Genomic DNA, 23,375 nt, shown 5'->3' on the forward strand with positions numbered 1-23,375 from the left:
TGCCCGGTGGGCCGGGCCGCCTGGTGGGCCGGGCCGAACACAATCAGCCGTTTTTTTTTTTTTTTTCATTAATGTGGCAGGCAGCAGCCGGGCAGGAGTGGAGATGAGTGCTTCCCAGTGGCGGCCGCATACCTATCAGGTATCACCCCGGCCCGTCAGAGCAGCTGACTTCTCCTGCACTTGCACTCTTTGCTCTGCCTCTCCAACTCCTCAGTTCGGCCCGATGTGGGCGGAGCTATCATAGCCCCGCCCCTTTTCTACCCGCGAAGCGATTCCTGCAGCCTGAAGTTACCTTTCCTGCCCAGCAGCATGCTGAACATCAGTTGGATTGTCACCAGTTAACTGCACCAGTGATGTGAGTGTCAGGGGAACTGGGGTTATATTCAGCTTTCCCAGACTGTGCACATGTGACATGCAGTACAGTAGGAAAGCTGGGTGAATTATATCATGAAATGTCATCCAGCTTCCCTGCTATCCTGCATGGCACAAGTGCAGAGGCATTAGAGTATGGGGGAGAGGCACAGCAGGAAAGCTGGGTGTCTGTCTATATATGTGTATTGTATATGTGTGCGTCCATGTATGTGGAGAGTGTGTGCGCGTCCATGTATGTGGAGAGTGCGTGTATGTGTGCGTCCATGTGTGTGGAGAGTGCGTGTATGACTGCGTCCATGTATGTGGAGAGTGCGTGTATGACTGCGTCCATGTATGTGGAGAGTGCGTGTATGACTGCGTCCATGTATGTGGAGAGTGCATGTATGACTGCGTCCATGTATGTGGAGAGTGCATGTATGACTGCGTCCATGTATGTGGAGAGTGCGTGTATGACTGCGTCCATGTATGTGGAGAGTGCGTGTATGACTGCGTCCATGTATGTGGAGAGTGCGTGTATGACTGCGTCCATGTATGTGGAGAGTGCGTGTATGACTGCGTCCATGTATGTGGAGAGTGCATGTATGACTGCGTCCATGTATGTGGAGAGTGCATGTATGACTGCGTCCATGTATGTGGAGAGTGCGTGTATGACTGCGTCCATGTATGTGGAGAGTGCGTGTATGACTGCGTCCATGTATGTGGAGAGTGCGTGTATGACTGCGTCCATGTATGTGGAGAGTGTGTGTATGACTGCGTCCATGTATGTGTAGACTGCGTCCATGTATGTGGAGAGTGTGTGTATGACTGCGTCCATGTATGTGGAGAGTGTGTGTATGACTGCGTCCATGTATGTGGAGAGTGCGTGTATGACTGCACTATGGGGGCATCTACTGGGGGCCCTATATACTGGCACGCATTATAGGTGGGCACTATGGACAAGAGCACTATGAGGGCATTATATAGGGGCATTTAATACTGGCACCCATTTTGATGCCACTATGGGGAAGGGAGGAAAGGAGCATTATGGGGGTATCTATGTGGGGCATTTTATAGTGCCACATTATGGAGGGCACTATGGAGACGGGGAAGGAGCACTATGTGGGCATCTTCTGGGGGGACTATATAGGAGTATTTTATACAGGCACAAATTATAAGGTCACTATGGGCACCTAAGCTCAACTGGGCACTAAGTGTTTTTTGTAGTGGCACACAGTGCAGGTCATTAGAACACATGAGGGCACTCTGGGGGCATTGGCTATACTGGGGGCACTAAGAGGAGGTGTTTCTTTTTTTACTGCCACACGACTGAGCATTTTTTGTACTGGTGCACATTATAGGGGGGGGGGGGGTTATACTGTCACACATTATAAAGATAATTATTACTATCGGGGCATTATGGTGGGCTTTATTACAACTGGGGGACTATGGGAGCATTATTACTTGTGGGACACATTACTGACTTTGGGGGCACCCTGGCACAGCATCAGTTTAGCACAGTTCTTTTTGCAGTATAGTTTTGGGGAGCACAGCTTCTCATTATTGGGGGTGCATGATGGGATGTTAATTGGAGGATGATGGAAAAGTAGGAAACTAAGATGTCTGTCAAACTCTGCAGAGACGTGAGATGGCTGAAAGAAATTATCACGGTGGTCTGGTCTGAATGGAGAAGATGAAGAAAGAGAACATCTACATCAGTGGAGACGTCACTGGATATAAGAGGTATGGGGTGCTGTATGAGGCTACTGTCACATCTGCGTTAGTGATCCTGGCGGCTGTTCCAGCTGAGAATTCACTGGATCCGGCACTGCTGGATGCTGACGGAATGCCCGCCGGCCCCATTAACTATAATGGGGTACGGCAGAAATCAGGCCACAATCTGGGAAAAATGCTGAGAATCAGCGGGACATAAACCGCTGCATGCTGTGCGTTGTGTCCAGTCGATTCCTTGCATTTTCTGCCGGATTAGGTGGCCGGATCGTACTAAGACCCCTAATGTCACCTGGGGACCCCCAAAGAACCTTGTGTGTTGGCTGAAGCCTTCCTATCTTACTGATGGCTGGCCCTGCCTCTCAATTGTGCTTCCGGTTTTGGCCCCGCCCCTAGACTGCAAGGGGGTGGGGCCTGTTGTGGGTCATGTGATTGGGCTGCTCAGTCAAAAATGCCCGGGCCTATTTTTTGTCCCAGTCCGGCCCTGTCAGTGATGGACACAGAGATGTTTACATCATCCCATTGTTTCTACAAATTCTATTCTGGGGATTACTTTTCATAACCAATTGCAGGTCTGAGTGTAAAAAGTGTCTCATTAAATGAGAGTTCATTGCAAACCACATAGAGCTCTATTAAAATAAATGTTCATTGCTTCATTGTCTTCTGCATCACCTGCACATTTATTATTATTCATTGTTTTTTTTATTTTATTATTTGCCTTTCAGTCCCTTTTGTTATACAATGCATTTTTAAAATAAATAAATGCATTTTCTATAATTTGGATCTTTTTTGTGCTTGTGTTTTTTTGTACTATTGTCTCTTCACTGTGTTGCTTAACATTGACGTTACTTTAGGATTCATGAATATAATGTGTCTGTAAAAAGTGCCCACATCTCTCACACTCCAAACATACCCTCACCCTTAGGGAGCATTCACACGACCGTGTTTTTCTTCCACGTCCGTTCCACAATTTTTGCGGACAATGCACAGACCCATTCATTTCTATTGCGGAATGCCTTTCATTGTCATCCGTGTACTGTCCGTTCCGTGTGTCCGTTCCTTTTATTTTAGAACATGTCCTATACTTGGCCGAAAATTGCGGTCCGAAAGTCAATGGGTCCGTAAAAAACAGATATCACACGGAAATGCATCTGTATGTCATCCGTTTTTTGCGGACCCCTGGACTGAAAACATTCTAGGAAACCCCATTTTAGTTTTTTGCGGACCATGAAAAACGGATGACACACAGAAGCACCACGTGCGTATTATACGGACTTACAGAACGGAAACGGAAAGATAACTGAAGACATACGGAACACACGGATCCGTGATTTGCGGACCGCAAAACCAACACGGTCGTGTGAATGCTCCCTTATGAACATGAAATAATTGAATTTAAACCTGAAAGCAAATCTTTACAAAGTAATCTATATTTGTTACAGTTATTATACGGAAGAGAGTTGAGTTTGTACCTATTCCATGTATTCACCCACTTTGACAGAATTCTCAATAGATACTCCTGCTAAATAATCTCTATAAATTGTAGTTGCCATTAGAGATGCTGGCAGTTACCAGTTGGAGGTATGTCCATTCTTACATTATCCAGTTGGTGCCGCCACTGATAGAATATGCAGGGACCCACCCCCAACTGACCGCACCCAGTTGAAATTTCTTTGCAAACTGATAGCAATTCATTCATAACTTCAGGAAGGAATAATAAAAGGCACAATAAAAAGTCATATGAATAGATGTTCCAAAACTATAACATGGGTAATGCAAGTAGTTGCTAAAACAGACATGTCAGGTGGGGTTGCATGTTCTCTATAAAGGGTTTGTTCACGTTAAAATGTAATTATTTGATTAAATTTTTCTTTGCAGTTGCTAGCATAGGGGGTTATTATCTTCAAACTAGTGGACATACTGTAGACCACCGAGAATTTGTTTACAACTAGTGGCGCTGGATGAATATTATTGTCAGTATTTGGGCAATTTTGAAAGCATTATTATTAAGGACACTTTAGTCGTATGCTCCACAAATCTGTTTTTTATAGGAGAGGCAAGAAGAAAGCAGCTTGAAAGCAAGCCATACGAAATCATGTTTGCAGTTTGCCACAACCTATGGCCCAGACCTAAATCCCATTGAGAATCTGTGACAAGACTTGAAAATTACTGTTCACAGATGCTCTCCATCCAATATGACTGAGCTTGAGCTATTTTGCAAAGAAAAATGGTCAAAAATGTCAGCCTCTAGATTTGCAAACCTGGTAGATATACACCCCAAAAGACTTGTAGCTGTAACTGCAGTGAAAGGTGGCCCTACAAAGTCCTGACTCAGGGCGGCGGAATACAAAATGCATGCCACGCTTTCCAATTTTTTTTATTTATTACATTTTTTAAAACAATGCATCATTTTCTTTGTACATCACACATACTTGTTACTTTGTTGGTCTATCACAGGGGTGGGGAACCTTTTTGCTGCCAAAGGCTATATGGATATTTGTAACATCGTTCGCGGGCCATACAAAATTCTCAACTTAAAAATGTGTCTGCTATATTTGGCCAAAACATATAACTGACTTAGGGGTAAGTTACATAAATTGCGATTGAATAAAATAAAAAAAATCTAGAGCTCTGAATTTTGGAAGCTCAAAATGGCGCCTGCACATATAGTATAGGTGCCATGTTGACCACACATAGTCTAATTTTTAAGTTCAGAATGTTACATATTTAGTTCTTTATTTGGAATTAATGACAGCCAAGCTTATCCCAGGGGGGTCTAGCGAGGGGTTCACCCAGCTTTCACTCTCCCTGCCACTGTCCCTACCTTTGTCCCTTTCTAAGCTTCAGATCTGCCCCCCACCTCTATCAGCCTCAAATCAGCCAACTATCAGACCCTCCAGCCTACATCAGCCTCAGATCAGACTCCCATCAGACCCCCCAGCTTTATATCAGACACCCAGCCTCAGACAAGACCCTCATCAGACCTTCTCCAGCCTTAGATCAGAACCCCAGCCGCAGATCAGAAATCTAGCCACAAATCAGACCCCCCTCCAGCCTCAGATCAGACCCCCAATAGGCCCCCCAGCCTCAGATCAGACCCTCCCCACCCTCCATTAGCCTCAGATCAGACATTTAAAATAAATAAACTTACCTCACCAGCTCTGGACGGCACTGCCTCTTGGCAGATTTACTTACCCTCCCTGGTCTTCTTATCACCGCGCTGTACTATGACCTGACCGAGCACAGCGTCAGGTCATAGTGCACATCTACGTGCACTACGTCCTGATGCTGTATGTGTCTGGACACAGTGTGGGGCTGGAAGAAGGCCAGGGAAGGCTTACTGCCTGCTATACCGCCAGAGGCTTATCACCCAGATATACTCTTACTCTAAATTAGTTTACTTTGCTTTTGTCCTCTTGCACACAAACGCATTTTATTTCCGTTTCCATTCCGTTTTTGCGGTCCGTATGCAGAACTATTCATTTCAATGGTTTCGCAAAAAAAACTGAATGTTCTCAGTGTGAATTCCATTTCCGTATTTCCGTTCCGCTAAAAGATTACTTTTTTAATGGTCAAATGTTGAGATAGAAATTACTAGTAATAACTGGCACCAGGAATCCAATAGTAGAGCAAGGGATCTGTTGGAAATGAAATAACATTTTTACATACACATAAAAGAACCTCATTGTACATGCTTAAATAAATATCATTTCCATTCAACACTTTTTTTCATAAGAAGACAACATTTTGGATCATCTAGAGAAGTAGTCCCCAACCTTTTTTGTACCAGTTTCATGCAAAATTATTTTCCCGCGGTCCGGTGTAAGTGAGGTAGATTATGCACATAACAAAACACAGTAACTAATAATCCCGTTTAGGTCCCACTCAGTGACTTACAGGTCAGGTGATGTATCCTTTACCTCAACTCAGGAGCTCCCCATGGACCAGTACCAGATGATCCACAGCCCAGTACTCGTCTGCAGCCCGGTGGTTGGGGACCGCTGATCTAGAATACTCTGCAGCACTCGGCAACAAGATTTTTTGTTAGTCTAATCATATAGAATCAATTTCAATTTCTGTTTAAGTAGGATGTCAGGGGATTATGTATTCTTCTGTGCAGCAGTGTGTGCGACAATGAATTTAAATCAAGATTGGAGACCACAGTACAATGAAGCAGAATTAACAGTGGAAAACTCAGGACAAACCAATCTCATTTGGCAGACGTTATTAAATATGCATATTCACATCATTATTCTGTGAAAGAGAAACAATTAGGCAGAAAGAGGCAATGAAAAAGATGAATGATGACCCTGCCTTCCACTTTATGTTCTACAGTGTAAAATTATATATTCCATAATGATAGTCCGCTATACCTTTAAACTCAATTAACTGCCGTATGTTCACCCAAAGGAAATCCTCCTTTTATAGTTCTTTTATAGACCATTCGCCATAGCAAAGATTATAGGCATGTCCACAACACGTCTTCCTGACATTTTTTGAGTAGTGGATCATGTAATCCAATTTCCTTGTGCCAAGCAGTGGGAGATCTGTCACTGATAAAATGTATAATATTTGCAGAAGGGTTTCACAATGAGCCTTAAAATATTTCAGGAATATTCATGAGATGGAATATTACATTCAGCTACAATCCGTGATCTAATAGAAATGTCCTGATAGTATCTGCTGTATTAAGTTCCAGATTTAACTCTATTTTATATGCAATTTTTTTCTTGTTGATGTCTTTTGTGTCTAGATTTGTATTTTTATTTTACACATTTATAACAGAAAGTAGCTTTTTATATTCACTTGTTACTCACATTTCTTCCTTTTTCCTACTGTGTCAGACCTCAGCTTGAGAGTATGAGCATCAGTATTCTAATCTGTATAAATTAAATTCATTTCTGTTACGAATATGAATTACATTAATCTAATGTCACGTAAAATATGGATAAACATGAATACATGCCTATTCTATAGAGTTGATAGATGATTATACAATTTACAAATGTAAAACATATTAGACTGCTCATTTGTAAAATGGTTACTTATTCATTTTTAATAATATCTTTCTTTTGCAGTGTGAAGTTCAATTTTTTGAATGTACCGTACTTAAATTATTTGAATGTATTTAAAGAGTGTTTTACAGGTGTTTATTATTGATGCTCTACCCACAGGATGGGTCATCAATATCAGACCTGCGGGGATCTGACACCCGGCACATCCTCCAATGAGCTATTTGAAAAAGGAGGTGGGGCTCCGGTGAGCACTGCGGCCTCCTCGCAGCTTACCAAGCCACAGGGCTGTCGATTGGATAGCAGCTGCACTTGGTATTGCATCTGAGCCCCATTCACTTGGTCCATGTGCCAGATCAGGCCTATGTCCCTGGCCTAGGAATAGTCCATGGTGCTTAAAAACGGCTGATCGGCGGGGATGCCGGGAGTCAGACCTCTAGCAATTTGATATTGACGACCTATTCTGACATTATATTCAGCTAAGCAGTAGGCCCCATTACAGAGAAGAAAGTATAGTAGCTCTTCTATTTGGTATAGTTGGGCATCATACAGCAGCACTAATGCCGATCGCTGTACTTGGGAAGGCAGCTGCATCCTATGAATGTTCCTTCCCCTAGGGCAGGGATGGCCAACCTGAGTCTCTCCAGCTGTTGAAAAACTACAATTACCAGCATGCCTAGACTGCCTACAGCTATTAGCCTACAGCAGGGCATGGTGGGTGTTGTAGTTTTACAGGGCCACTTATCAGCCACATCACTGATTTAAAGGCTATGTACACCTTTTGGAGGCAATTTTTGTTTGATTGAATTTTACTCATATTTTCAATTGGCCTTTATTAAAAATGTTGAGCCATTCTGTCACAAAGGGTAAACTGTTTTTTCTGGTAGTGTTAACTGTGTGACTAGTACTTTCACTTTGTGTCAGTCATCTAAAAACCCTTATCTCTAAACTACTGAGAGGTCATAAACACTTATTTAAGCCACATTCTTTTCAATAAGATAAGAATTGAGCTTTCATGAGTTTTTATAATGTCAGTGAGCAGATATAAGGAGTCTGTATGCTCCCCAGATGAAGGAAAATACAAAAAATCCACAGGCTGCTATTAGAGCATCTATGTACAGAAAAAAAGGATTCCATATTCTTAATAAAGACGTATTGAAAAAATTATTATGAGCTCAAAATAAGTACAATATAATAATAAAAAACCAAAAACAAAGGTGTACATAGCCTAAAAAGTGTTAATCTTTGAATACCATTTTATAGTTCATATGTCAATTTTGTCTTTGTAGAAAGTAACGTTTTAAAGATAACTGCTGAGACTGTTGTCACAGTGCAAATCCCTAGCTTTCCATACATTGAGCCAGCAACATTTAATGTTAGATCTCATCTATAAAGTTCTAGTATGAGTTTCAGAGTTACAGCTGGTATGGAGTCTTTAGTGAAATGCAGAAATATAAAGAGTAATAGAATAGGCGGCACTCACCAGCGTAGATAAGAAACTTCTTTATTCATGTACAGGATAAAATCTTCGGGCTGGAGCATATGGTGCGATATAACACAGCCGAAATCAGCAGCATTTAGTGAAATGCAGCCTGGAAAAAAAGTTGGAAAAACTGCCCCTAAGGGCTCATGTGCCCAAAATTATTTTCTTTCTGTCACCGTTCCGTTTTTTTTTTTTTGTTTTTTTTTGCGGACCATATGCAGAAACAGTAATTTCAATGGGTCTGCAAAAAAACTGAAGTTACTCTGTGTGCTGTGCATTGCGTTTCCGTTCGTTCCACAAAAAAAAGAGCATGTCCTATTATTGTCCATTTTACGGACAAGGATAGTACTGTTCTATTAGGGGCTAGCTGTTCTGTTACTTGAAATACGGAATGCACATGGACGTCATCTGTACTTTTTGTGGACAGCAAAATGCATACAGTCATGTGCATGAGCCCTAATGTAGCCTTTAAAACTCTCAAAGATGCCTGAAACATAAGTTTATCAGCCGAACCAGAGACATCCATCTGTACATAGGGGAGTTGGCCAGCAGAACCTTCTCATCATGCGTCCCTTTAAGATGTCATTGTGGTGCCTTTGTGGCTTTCAAACATTTTCCAGAAGGTAGGCAAGTCTGGGTACTGTTGCTTGGATCTTCCTATAGAAGGAAATACTAACATAATTCTGTCTTATTTTCCTTGCTGTAAACTGCTATGACTTTTCCTAGTTTCTAACACTTTCTCTTTGTAAATCCTCTTCCATTTCATGTCCTCTGCCATGCTCCCTCTTATACTTCCCAGATACAGTGGAAGCCGTGTTTGATTTTATTCAGAGAAGTCGAAGAATGATTGTTGTGTTGAGTCCTGACTACTTGACAGATAAAAGCATCAGTATGCTGGAGTTAAAACTTGGTATTGTGTGCCATAATGCCGTATGCACCAGTCTTATCGTTGTAGAATATAAGCCACTCCATGGATCGCACACCACCATTTCTAAGCTCAAGGAGAGTGTGCCCTTTGTGTGCTGGGAGGGGGAAAGTTCCAGACGCAGCAGCTCCAAGTTTTGGAAGGCTTTACGATTGTCATTACCTTTGCGGAGCCTAAATACAAGGTCAAGCTGGAATGAGAGCTGTTCTTCCCAGTCAGATATCAGTCTTGACCAGATTCAAAAGAAGAAGAGACGTTTAAAAGAAACATCCTCTGCTCAGCCTCCTAAAACCAACAACATTGACAGAAATGTGCTTGTAGGCACAGTAAAAGTAAAACATGGGCCCAAGGGTGGAAAGGCCTGTCAGTGTTGCGTGACTTATTGTGATAGTGATAACAGACTTAGAAGTAAATGTAGAGCAGGAGCAAAACCTAAATGGGAGACACATTTATGCAAACCCGTCACATATGAAAATAAAACTCGTTGGGTTCAGAATGGCACAGTCCAGCAGGCCCCAGCACCAGCCCCTGTAGCTACCTTCAGTCTACAGCAGTATACAGATTTATCCAATAATAACAGCGATTTCTATGTCCTCTAATATATAACATGGGTTACACTTCATATTTGACTGGCCTTGAGAACAATGCAGGTCTAAAATGTGGACACCATGCATCTGGAAAGTTTCAAATGAAACGGTGGAGTGGGAGAACGAACTAATAAACATATAGGAGGATTCTCAGCTGGTTCTATAATGGAATAAAAAAAGTTGAAACAGAACTTTTTGGAACTTTTTCATATGTCATTTTTTTGAATATTCTGTTTTTCCAGTTTAGGTATTTTTGACTATAATTTATTGTTTCTAAGCCAAAAAATGGACAACCGTGAACTTGCTTTTTTTTTTTTTGCCATATTCATGTACTTATTTAGTTAATCTATTCTGCCATCAAGTCACTGAAGAGACTTTTGTCTTCATTCACAGCAACCCGATCTAATGTAAGATATAATAACATGATAAATAAATCTGTGTGCACTTGCCAACCCGTAACAGGCATTTGTAAAGGAAATAAATCAACTTTAGTGGCATTTTATCAACGTAGATATAACATAATCTGTCAACAAAATGAGTTAATGTAGAAAGCACTTTGACTGACTGATGTCTTTGGGTGTTGAAATCTATGATTACAAATTTTTGCTAATACAAAACTTTCTCTCCATGACATTTGTAAGAGTCTACCTTATTCCGTCACATTAAAAAAATATGAGTATGAATTTTGGGAAACAAATGATGGTTATAGACAAATATTTCTCAGGTTTATTGTGTTTGCACATAATTACAATGACAGACAGCTGATGTGAGCATATGAAAATCTTCAAAATCTGCTCGTTATTATGAATTTCCCAACCCGGAGCCTATTTATGATGTCACGGCCTCTGTTGTGTGCGCCGTGACATGGTTGCCGTGCATGCTGCTGCCTGCGGCAACGTGTTGTTGCAGCTTGTAAGTAACTCCTCCTTTCCCCTGGGTCCTTCCCTGTCTGGTGCCAGAGGGGTTAATTATCTGGCTGGTGTGGATTTAGGTGTGTCTTGGGTGTGGCCTCTTGGCTCTTTATGTGTTGTGAGCTTCAGGTCAGTGGCCCTTCTGCCTTTGTTTGAGCTGGAGTGCTGCTCTTATCCTGGATATACCACCTGTCCAGTGGGAGGGCCTCCTAGCTAGACATCAATGTCACCTTGATGTTTCCCCTATGTCTTTACCTTCCCTTTTATCTATGTTTGGTGTGGGTTATGTGCGGGGTCTGTTGTATGTCTAGTTGTCGTTACATGACTGGCATGTGGTGTCTGTCTTCCAACATGTTTGCTAGACATTTTTCCCTGTGAGTCGTATAACCTGTGGAAGGGGGTGTCAGGGTTACCCAGAGGGGGAATCACTAGTCAGGGAGCAGCTCTGCCTGGGGCCATCATGCTTTCTGTCTGCATGGGGGTCCAGTTGTCACTGTGGCCGCGGCAGATAAGTGCATGTTGTTTCTGGGCACTTACCTGCCATTTCAGTGGCTGTTCACTGACTGTCCCTTTTCTTGCAGTTGGGCCAGTGAAAACTCCTGTCCATCCGAGTCTGGGATGAACAGGTCATCTCCTGCTCCTAACCTTATTTCAGGGATCCTCAGGGTCCTAGGTTCCTGTTTACAAAACCATCTCTGGTTTTGTAAACAACATGATTGTTTCCTTTGATATTTATTTTAATTTTAACCCCTTCAGTATCTAGCCACTTTTCACCTTAAATCCCTGGCCGATTTTTGCAAATCTGACTATATGTGGTAATAACTTTGGAACGCTTTTACTTATCCAAGCCATTCTGAGATTGTTTTCTCTTGACACATTGTACTTACTGACAGTCATAAATTTGAGTCAATATATTTCACCTTTATTTATGAAAAAATCCCAAACTTACCAAAAATTTAAGAGAAATTGATACCTCATAAAATATTTATTACTTAACATTCCCCATATGTCTACTTTATGTTGGCATCATATTGTATATGTAATTTCATTTTTTTTAGGACGTTAGAAGGCCTAGAAGCAATTTTTCAAAGTTTCAACAAAAGTTCCAAAACCATTTTTTGAGCACCAATTCATTTATAAAGTGATTTTGAGGGGCTTAGGTAATGGAAACCACCCATATATGACCGCATTTTAGAAACTACACCCACAAATTATTCAAAACTGATGTTACAAACTTTAACCATTGAGGTGCTCCACAAGAATTGAAGGAAAATGAAGGTAAAATTCCTAAATTTAATTTTTTGGGTAGATTTTTTATGTTAATCAATTTTTTTCTTGCAACACAGCAAGGGTTAACAGCAAAATAAACTTTAATATATATTACTCTGGTTCTGCAGTTTATAGACATAACCCATATGTGGTGGTAAACTGCTCTGTGGGCACGTGGCAGTGGTCAGAAGGAAAGGAGAGCCATGTGGATTTTGGAGGCAGATTTCGGTAGAATGGTTTTTAGGCACCATTTTGTATTTGAAGAGACTCTGACATACCCCTACAGTGGAAACCCCAAAATGTGACCCCATTTTGGAAACTACACCTCTTAAAGAATATATTAAGGGGGGTACTGAGCTCTTTGATCCCCTAAGCGCTTTACGGAATTTTGAAACACTTTGCTGTGAAAATTTAAAGTTTTGTTTCTTCCAATAAAATGTTGCTTAATTTTTTACCCATTTTCTCCTGAATACGGCAACACTGCATATGTGGTGGTGAACTTCTGTGGGGTACATGGTAGGACCCAGAAAGGAAGGAGCGCCATATAGCTTTTTCAGCACCGATTTTGTATGGATAGGTTTATGGGTGCCATTTTTATTTATTTTTTCTTAAGTGATTGTCTTATGAGTGGGCTCTTTTTTTGTGGGATGAGGTGACAGTTTGATTGGTACCATTTTGGGGTACATATGACTTTTTGATCGCTTGGTATTAAACTTTTTGTGAGGCATAGTTTTCAAAAAAACATTTTTACAGCATTCACCTGAGGGGGCATATCATGTGATATTTTTATAGAGCAGGTTGTTACGGAAACGGCAATACCTAATATGTCCATCATTTTTTTTTGTTACGTTTCACACAGTGAAAATATTTTTTGAACAGAATAAAATCTTGTTTTTGTGTTGCCATTTTCTGAGAGCCCTATTTTTTTATTTTTTTGGGCGATTGTCCTAGTTAAGGGTACATTTTTTGTGGGATGTGATGACGGTTTGATTGGTATCATTTTGGGGTACATAAGACTTTTTGATCGCTTGGTATATTACACTTTTTGTGATTTAAGATGACAAAAAATAACTTTTTTGGCACAGTTTTTTTTTTATGGCGTTCACCTGAGGGGCTAGGTCATGTGATATTTTTATAGAGCAGGTCATTACGGACATGGCAATACCGAATATGTATACTTTCTTTCCATTTATTTAAGTTTTACACAATAATATTATTTTTGAAACAACTAAAAATAATGTTTTAGTGTATCTATAGTCTGAGAGCCATAGTTTTTTTTATTTTTTTGAACGATTGTCTTAGGTAGGGTCTCATTCTTTGCAAGATGAGGTGACGGTTAGATTGGTAGTATTTTGAGGGGCATATGCATTTTTAATCGCTTGCACTTTTAGGCCGAATGCACACAGACGTGGAACACTACAGTAATGCACTGGTATGATCTATACGAGTGTATTACTGTAGTGCAGTGGCGGCATGAAGCGCATGGCGTCATAGCAACCAATGACACTGTGCGCTCCTGCTGTCAGCAGGATGAAAGGTCGGATACAACGGACCGCTCACATCTGCGTTCCATGGCCGTGTGCATCACCTGAGGGGTTAGGTCATGTGATATTTTTATAGAGCCGGTAGATACGAACGCGGAGATACCTAATATGTCAACTTTTTTCCCCCCCTATTTTTAACTTTATTTTGGGAAAAGGACGCTTTTTTTTATTTTTTTTACTTGAAACTTTTAATTTTTTGGGGGAAAACTTTATTTTTTTAACTTCTTTTTTTTTGTCCCACTATGGGACTTCAACTTTTGGGGGTCTGATCCCTATTACAGTGCATTACCATACTTCTGTATTGTAATGCACTGGCTTTAAGTGTATTACACACTGTAATACACTTCAGCCTGCTTGCCTGTGAGATCCAGGGGGCAGACATGATGCCTAAGGAAAGCATCTAGCTGCCTTTCCTGACATCAGGTCCCCATCACAGCAGCATAGGGACCCGATGGCCACCCGCACCTGGCAGGATCCCGCACTTGCCGCGGTCAGCGCTGACTGTGGCCATGAAAGGGTTTAATACGCCGGCATCCGTGTTTTCACGGATGCCGGCGCATACAGCAGTTGTCCAGCTATCAGTGACTGCTGGACCCCTGCCACTGATCGGGCAGGTGCAGCTCTTCTGGTATTTGTGTCCAGCATTTCTGGTATCCTACGGGTTAAAATAAATGTGTTAACCACTTCCAGATCAGGCCATTTACCCCCTTCCTGACCAGGCCTAATTTTGAAAATCTACCGTGTCACTTTATGTGGTAATAACGTTGGAACGCTTTTACTTATGCAAGCCATTCAGAGATAGTTTTCTCGTGACACATTGTACATGTTAATGGTAAATTTGAGTCAATGTTATACCTTTATTTTAAAAAAAAGTTTACGAAAATGTGAAAAAATTCACTGTTTTCTAAATTTGAATCTCTCTGCTTTTAAGACAAATAGTGATACCTCATAAAATATTTATTAATTAACATTCTCCATATGTCCACTTTATGTTGGCATCATGTTTTAGGACGCTCCAAGGTTTAGAATTTAGAAGCAATTTTTGACATTTTTAAGAACATTTCCAAAGTCAACTTTTTTAAGGACCAGTTCAGTTCTGAAGTCACTTTGTGGGGCTTACATAATAGAACCAACCCATAATTGACTCCATTTTAGAAATGACACCCCTTAAACTATTCAAAACTGGTTTAAGAAATGTTGTTAACCCTTTAGGTATTCCACAGCAACTAAAGCAATATACAGATGAAATTTCAAAATGTAACTTTTTTTTGCAGATTTTCCATTTAAATTTAAATTTTTTCCTGGAACACATCATGGGTTAGCAACAAAACAAAACAAAATATTTCATAGAGCCATGATTTTTTTTTATTTTCTGGATATGGTTTTGTGTGGGGACTCATTTTTTGCGGAATGAGGTGACGAAATTTTTGATTGATTAACAATATGTTTTTTTGGTAGGTGAGCTCACAAAAAAATCTGTTTTGGCTCAATGTTTATTTTTTTTTATATTGTTTTTTATTTTTTTACAGCGTTTACCTGTTTGGGTAGATCATATGATATTATTATAGAGCCGGTCATTGCGGACTTAGTGATACCAAATATATCTATTTAATTTTTCTTCTTCTATTTTTTGCCATTTTTTTTTAATAACAGATTTGGGAGGAATTATATATTTTTTAAATGTGAACCTTTTTTTTATTTTATTTTATTTTATACTTTGTGTCCCCCATAACATAGTGACATAGTAGCGCTCATTGAGCGCTGTGTATACAGCAATCTAGAAGGCAGGGACACCCAGGAATGGTCCCTGCTTTCTCTCTGGGGTGCCCTGCTGTCACTGTCAGTGGGCCCCTCGCTTGGCAGCTGCACGATTAGCTTGCAGCTGCTGTCTCTGAATTCAGAGATAAACCGACCGCCCAAGGACGTTTATAGTCACTGGGTGGTCAGGAAGTGGCTAAAGCAGACAATCTTTTTTGATTTTTCATTTTACACAAAATTCTGGAGACAAAAATTACATTGAGCAAAATCTTTCATTTTGGTGTTGATTTCGACCACAGATGGTGAGGCTCCGATATCACCATGTTCTTACTGATGAGTCACATCAACATATTTGCTGTAATTACTGCAACTTTGAATTTGAAAATATATTTGTAAAATTAGTGCTAAGTTGTTATTTGTTTTGAGTGTATTTGCTACAGCAATGAGCCATCTTAATTACTGGGTTTTCTGTAGGGGCTAGGAATTGTTTTTGAAAAGTGAACAGATTGGTCTAAAAATAAAAAAGGAGCTTTACTGTCTTCACCCATGCTCATTGCTGCTCTAGTCCTTGTGGACACTTCCTGTTCCCAGGTAGACACACAAGAAGTAGCTGGAGATGCCCGCTCAGCCAATTACTAGTATGAAAACCCAGAGGGCACACTAGGATAAAATAGAGTGCTGGTCAATAGACCATGTAAACAGTATAGTATGATAAGAACCCAGAAGGATTATACCGACAGACAGCACATCCAATATATAAAAAAAAAATCTTACCACCACAAAATGAAAATATTTTATTCAATAGAAACCTTATGAGAAAGCTAGTTACATAGTTAATACAGATGAAAAAAGACCATCAAGTTCAACCAAAGGATGGGTGGGAATGCGAATCCCAGAAAGGAAATGAGACTCAGATTTTCATTTTCATAAGCATTAATGTCATTTACTTTTAAGAATTCATCTAAACCCTTTAACCCATTAAAACTGTCCTGCTGTGACCACACCCTCAGGAAGTCTATTCAACAGATTCACAGTTCTAACAGTATAGAAGCTTTGACTGGAGACAGAACTTTTTCTTCTCCAGTCGGAGGCAGTGGCCCCTTGTCCTTTGATGGGATTTTACATGGAACAGCTTTTCACCCAATTTTTTGTTTGGCCCATTTATATATTTGTATAGGTTAATCATGTCCCCCCTTGGACGTCTCTTCTCAAGACTAATAAAATGTATTATTTTAATCTTTCCTCATAACTAAAACCCTCCATGCCCCTTATCAGTTTAGTCGCTCTCTGTACTTTTTCTATCTGCAGAGCGTCCTTTCTATTAACTGGTGCCCAGAACTGAACTGCATTTTCCAGATGAGGCCGCACCAACGCTTTGTAAAGAAGTAATATTACATCTCTGTCCCGCGTTTCCATGCATTGTTTAATGCACGACAATATCCTAGAAGCCTTAGAAGCAGCTGATTGATATTGTATGCTGTTATTTAATCCATGATCTACAAGGACACCCAAATCCTACTCTACAAGTAACTCTCCCAGTGTTACATGCCCTAGGACATATGATGCATGGAGACTGCCAAGATGCATAACTCATGAGTTTTCTAGATGTGGGACAGGTCATGTGTGCATACTAGAGCCTGGACACCTACTGCTACATTATGGGTGTTATGGATCCACTGATTATGGATCAAGATGGAAAAGTGGTAATGTAGAACTACTGTGCCCTCCTGGGCATTCATTCTATAATCCCGACACAGGTATGTGGACTTCCTGTGGGTTAGCGACCAGACTGCTACCTCCTGAATGGTCCTGGTGTACTTGGCAGCTGACCCTAGGACAGGCAATATAAAACACACAAAACCACAGGCACAGTCTGAACAGGAACTAAGACTAACACACAGGTCTCTGCAACAAAAGCAGAAACACCAGACAGGATGACCAAACAAGTAGGGAACACAGCAGGAACTCTGGCAGGTTAAGGTCAGACATGACACCAGACACAGATTAGGCATACAGACTGGCAAGGACTGGACAGGCAAGCAGAACAACAGACGCAGATAAAGAATCTGTTGCTCAGCCAAGGGACAGGATAGACAGAACATACAGTCACCTAAAGAATTATTAGTAACACCTGTTCTATTTCTCATTAATGTGATAATCTAGTCAACCAATCACATGGCAGTTGCTTCAATGCATGTAGGGTTGTGGTCCTGGTCAAGACAATCTCCTGAACTCCAAACTGAATGTCAGAATGGGAAAGAAAGGTGATTTAAGCAATTTTGAGCGTGGCATGGTTGTTGGTGCCAGACGGGCCGGTCTGAGTATTTCACAATCTGCTCAGTTACTGGGATTTTCACGCACAACCATTTCTAGGGTTTACAAAGAATGGTGTGAAAAGGGAAAAACATCCAGTATGTGGCAGTCCTGTGGGCGAAAATGCCTTGTTGATGCTAGAGGTCAGAGGAGAATGGGCCGACTGATTCAAGCTGATAGAAGAGCAACGTTGACTGAAATAACCACTCGTTACAACCGAGGTATGCCGCAAAGCATTTGTGAAGCCACAACACGCACAACCTTGAGGCGGATGGGCTACAACAGCAGAAGACCCCACCGGGTACCACTCATCTCCACTACAAATAGGAAAAAGAGGCTACAATTTGCACAAACTCACCAAAATTGGACTGTTGAAGACTGGAAAAATGTTGACTGGTCTGATGAGTCTCGATTTCTGTTGAGAGATTTCAAATGGTAGAGTCCGAATTTGGCGTAAACAGAATGAGAACATGTATCCATCATGCCTTGTTACCACTGTGCAGGCTGGTGGTGGTGGTGGTGTAATGGTGTGGGGGATGTTTTCTGGGCACACTTTAGGCCCCTTAGTGCCAATTGGCCATCGTTTAAATGCCACGGGCTACCTGAGCATTGTTTCTGACCATGTCCATGGCTACTTCCAGCAGGATAATGCACCATGTCACAAAGCTCGAATCATTTCAAATTGGTTTCTTGAACATGACAATGAGTTCACTGTACTAAAATGTCCCCACAGTCACCAGATCTCAACCCAATAGAGCATATTTGGGATGTGGTGGAACGGGAGCTTCGTGCCCTGGATGTGCATCCCTCAAATCTCCATCAACTGCAAGATGCTTTCCTATCAATATAGGCCAACATTTCTAAAGAATGCTATTAGCACCTTGTTGAATCAATGCCACGTAGAATTAAGGCAGTTCTGAAGGCAAAAGGGGGTCCAACACCGTATTAGTATGGTGTTCCTAATAATTCTTTAGGTAAGTGTATAGGTGAGTTCATTAGCCCAAATCCCCCACAGGTGCACACAAAAAGAAAGAGGGATTAACCTCTACATGGCACACAGAACACACAGCAAGCAAGAGGTGATTAACCCCATCCATACAGAACAGACAGCAGAGACCTGCCTAATGGTCATGTTAACACCACAAAGTATATGCGGCCAGTATGCAAAACAAGGGAACCAGACCAGATGGCATACAGTGGGACACCACAAATATCTGTAGCCGTTACGCACGAGACAGAGGCACTGCCACAGTGACGCATAACCCTTGGTACACACCCACCAGTATCCAGGAACCAGCCAACACGGCATACTATGGAACACATGAACAGCTATTGTAACAATGGGTATTGTTGCTTCATGTCTTTCATTGGATGTTCTGTTTGATTTTAGATTTTACATGGATTAGCTTACTTTATTGTTTCCAAGCTTTTGTAATTGACCTTATTTTAGAATGGTTTGCACAGATTTATGGGAGGACATATAAAGGTCTTACATAAGGTTTCTATTGTATACAGTATTTTAATGTTATAATAATCAACTGGATCGACACCACCTGGTGCTTGCACGGGTGTACCTCCTTAATATATATACCAACCAAGAGAACAGGTACCATAGAATACCCAAAATATCCCAATTCTTTTATTGCGACATAAAAACATAAACACAGATACAAATATGTAGAGACAATACAAAGTGCCCACAGCGGCAGCTCACAGCGATACTGTAGAAAAGCAGCAAAGGGTCACATTCAGTATCCACAGCCAAAGTATTCAAAATCTGCATACCATGTGTCTAGAGCAGCATATCTATTATGTGAACATCTCAAGCTATCTCTGACATGTAATGCAAGTATGTTGGGTGCAAATGATACCTATTAGTCTGACCCGTTCGGTATTAAAGGCGTTATCCCATCTTAGACAATGGGGGCATATCGCAAGGATATGCCCCTATTGTCTGATAGGTGCGGGTCCCACCGCTGGGACCCGCACCTATAAGGAGAACGGAGCAGAGAAAGTGGAGGAGGGCGCACTGCGCATGCGCAGCCGCCCTCCGTTCATTTCTATGGAGCCGCCGAAAATAGCCGAGCGCTGGCTCGGCTATTTCCGGCGGCCCCATAGAAATGAATGGGAGCGTTGGCCGTGCATGTGCGGTGCGCTCCCATTCACTTCAATGGGAGAGGCGGGGAGCTGCGCCTGGTGGTGGTCGGACCCTGGGAAACCCGGGGTCCTCCAGCCACAACTCTCCTCGGCTCCGTTCTCGTTGTAGGTGGGACCCGCACCTATCAGACAATGGGGGCATATCCTTGCGATATGCCCCCATTGTCTAAGATGGGATAACCCCTTTAAAGTGTACATTTCTATACATCAACGAGATGCAGATAATATGTTTACCGAGTCGGTCAGAATCTCTCTTACCCGCTAGATGGCAGTGTGTGGGTGGGCTGTCACTGTCTGGCGTGGTCCTCTGTTGGTAATGATCTGTTATGGGGGTTCATCAGCCCCACTATAAATTCTTTGCCTGAATATAGGTATACTTAGCTACTGCTACTTGTGATTCTACTCATTCTGGGCTTTACATCTCTTTACACCCCTATCTGACTCAAGAGTATATTGGCCTCTGCTACATCACTGCCAGCAATCTGAGACTCAGAGTGAGCACAATCTGATTATTCACTGCAGGAAAGTCCATCTCGCTTTACGGGTTCAGAGAGTGAAGAATACTTAATGGCTTATACTTGGGATGAGCGAACTTCTGTTTTTAAGTTCAGCGTACAAGGTTCGTGTTATCTAAGAATTCCATTATGGATTCCTCTACCATCGTAACTTATGGTCCGTGGTAGCGGAATACATAACAGAATTCTTAGATAACCTGAACCTGAACCCTGTACACCGAACTTGAAAACAGAAGTTCGCTCAACACTACTTATTCTCTATGCCTCAGTTCTCTGGATCCACTACTGCAGGAGCATTCTACCAACTACACCTGACCATCAAAACTTCATTACTACTAAAGGCGACCAGGGATTTTACCATTAAACATTGCACTATCTTAGCCTATAAATACCAATATCTTCACTGTTCTTCTGCTTGTGCTTGTTATCTGAACTTGTATCCATTATTTTACTATCTCAGTTGGTCAATGTGTAGTTTGGAGCTTTTGTACTTTCCCTGGTTTATAAAAGCCATTCATAGTAGTTTATTTGGATCAGAATAGTTTGTCCATCTAAGGAACAGAACAGAGGGTTCAGCTATTTTGATGCATTAGGCCTCTGTTTCGAGCATTAATGGTCTTTATTACTACCTATTAGTAGTTAATGATTATAAATTATGATTATGTGCACAATTACTACAAATGTTCATTATATCGATCTCAGAAAGAAAAACATTAATGCTCAACGTACATTTGTAACAATAAAGGGCTGTGACTTTATTTCTATTTCACATCTCGGCAAATAAAGATTAATGTGTTATGTCCATGTCATATATCATGTAATTAACATGTAAATAAGCAATTACTCATGATTAAAATGATGAATATTCATGATTTATATAAAATGACATCACATACTCAAGTATAATATTAGTGTTTGTTTATATATTATTAAAGTTATGAATTAAATATCACAAATTATATTATACATCATAATAGGGGCCGCCAAAAATGTGATTTGCTGTATGCATTATGCACTATAGTGTGCATAGCTATGGTTTTCATTTTCTTAATTGCATCTTTAATGCAGCTGTATATCAGTCAATGCAAAATTACTTAGACATGGGCCTCCACGCATAAAATGTTTAGTGCTTTTGAGCCTTTAAACAGTTCAACACTAGGTTGGTTGTGGAACCACTGTGCCAACCAACCAGTTTGACTTTGGGCTATGCCTGAGGGCATTATGCTGGCATTCTCCTGGTATTAACCCTATACAGGTATGTGGCCTTTGCTGCAGGGGAGCCACTAGGCTGCTACCTCTATGTCTGGGCTGGCAGAGTTTATGTAAATCTGTGAAAAAAACTAAAGGTCAGGGCAGGAGGCACAGGATCAGTAGGGTGAACAGGCACAGGTCAGGACAGACGGCACAGGTTCAGAATCCAGGAAACACAAAGCAGTTTGTACACTAGAACACAAATGTAATATAGCATTTTTAAAAGGCACTAGATAGCAAGAGGGACCTAATGCTAGATCTACAGAAACCTAATTGCTCAGGCAAGGAAGTGAGGTCAGAGGAAAAGCTATTTAGGTCAGTTGATTAGCTCATTTGTCAATCAGTTAGACAAGACTACAAAAGGACATTAACTCCTGCAGTGCTGCAGGGAAAAGTCCCATTAATACACGCACAGGAAGATTCTTGCAACCAGGCTGTGGCCTGCAGCATGGGCCAAGGGAATCTGACAGCTAAGCAGAGGCCAATTGAGTGATGCTGTACCTGTGCTCACTCTGGATAGTGGGATATTAAAAGGCATGGAATGCCACCATAATATTGGTGGTCATTTTACCACTTTCCCTTTTAATTGGTACTTGGTGGTTTAAAAACGATACCATATTTTCTCGTCACTTATTCAAATATGTTTGGCACTTTTTTCCATGATACATGGGGCTTTATTTTTCTGTCATTTTTACATTAGTATATTTTTGGTTGTTTTCGAGAGAAAACCTTAAAATAAAGTTTGTTTTTCGTGCTTTTCTCTGTTTTATCCTAGCACTGAATTCAACTAAAATACATATTTTAGATGTTTGCCTTTTATTATGCAAATTTTATAAAGTAGATGAAATGCAGTCCACACCACAGTATCATGTACTGGAATCTATACACTGTACTTAGCTTAGCCCACCCCCGAATAATAATACATTTTGTGGCTACATATTGCCAACATACAGTGACTCAAAAATACCATCATACTGTATAAAAGCTTGATGCCACCATGCAGAGACTTGATAACTTAATTGCAACATAACTGGATAACAGCACTGTACAGTGATTGGGTAACACCACCATAATGTGATTGGATAACAACGCCATACAGTGACTGCATAACACCACCATACAGTGACTGGATGATACTGCCATGCAGTACCTTTATAACAACACTACAGAGTGAATGGATAACACTCCCATATAGTGACTGGATAACACCACCATACAATGACTAGATAACACCTCCATAGGATAACTGGATAACACCACTATACAGTGATGGGATAATGCAACATATAGTGACTGGATAAAATTGCCATACAGTTACTGGATAACATGGTATAAGGGGGCACAATACAATGTATGACTAAAAGCAGAGTATAGGGGTTTAAAAGGGCTTTGTAAAGGGTATGATATGAAGGCATAGTACAGTTTATGACTAGGGGCAAAGTAAAGAGTATGATAAGGGTGCCCCCTTCTCATAACCTGCACAGTGCCCTCTTTATACCCTATACTGTGCCGCTTGTCATACACTGTACTATGTCCTGTACTATACACAGTACAGAGTATAAGAGGGCATA

At 41.0% G+C, this 23,375-nt stretch overlaps 1 protein-coding gene across 1 annotated transcript; it reads left to right on the plus strand.

Annotated features, from left to right (window-relative positions):
* Positions 1–8,949: 8,949 nt before the first annotated feature.
* Positions 8,950–10,628, plus strand: LOC122935119. Its single transcript, XM_044290878.1, has one exon. The coding sequence runs from the start codon at positions 9,418–9,420 to the stop codon at positions 10,096–10,098; it is 681 nt and encodes a 226-aa protein (XP_044146813.1). The 5' UTR covers positions 8,950–9,417; the 3' UTR covers positions 10,099–10,628.
* Positions 10,629–23,375: the final 12,747 nt, after the last annotated feature.

The sequence above is a fragment of the Bufo gargarizans genome, chromosome 4 (genome assembly GCF_014858855.1).
Source record: "Bufo gargarizans isolate SCDJY-AF-19 chromosome 4, ASM1485885v1, whole genome shotgun sequence".
Lineage (NCBI taxonomy): Eukaryota > Metazoa > Chordata > Amphibia > Anura > Bufonidae > Bufo > Bufo gargarizans.

What these genes read in the sequence shown, in the direction of transcription:
- LOC122935119 (XM_044290878.1), top strand. Translation starts at nt 9,418, where the DNA reads ATGATTGTTGTGTTGAGTCCTGACTACTTGACAGATAAAAGCATCAGT.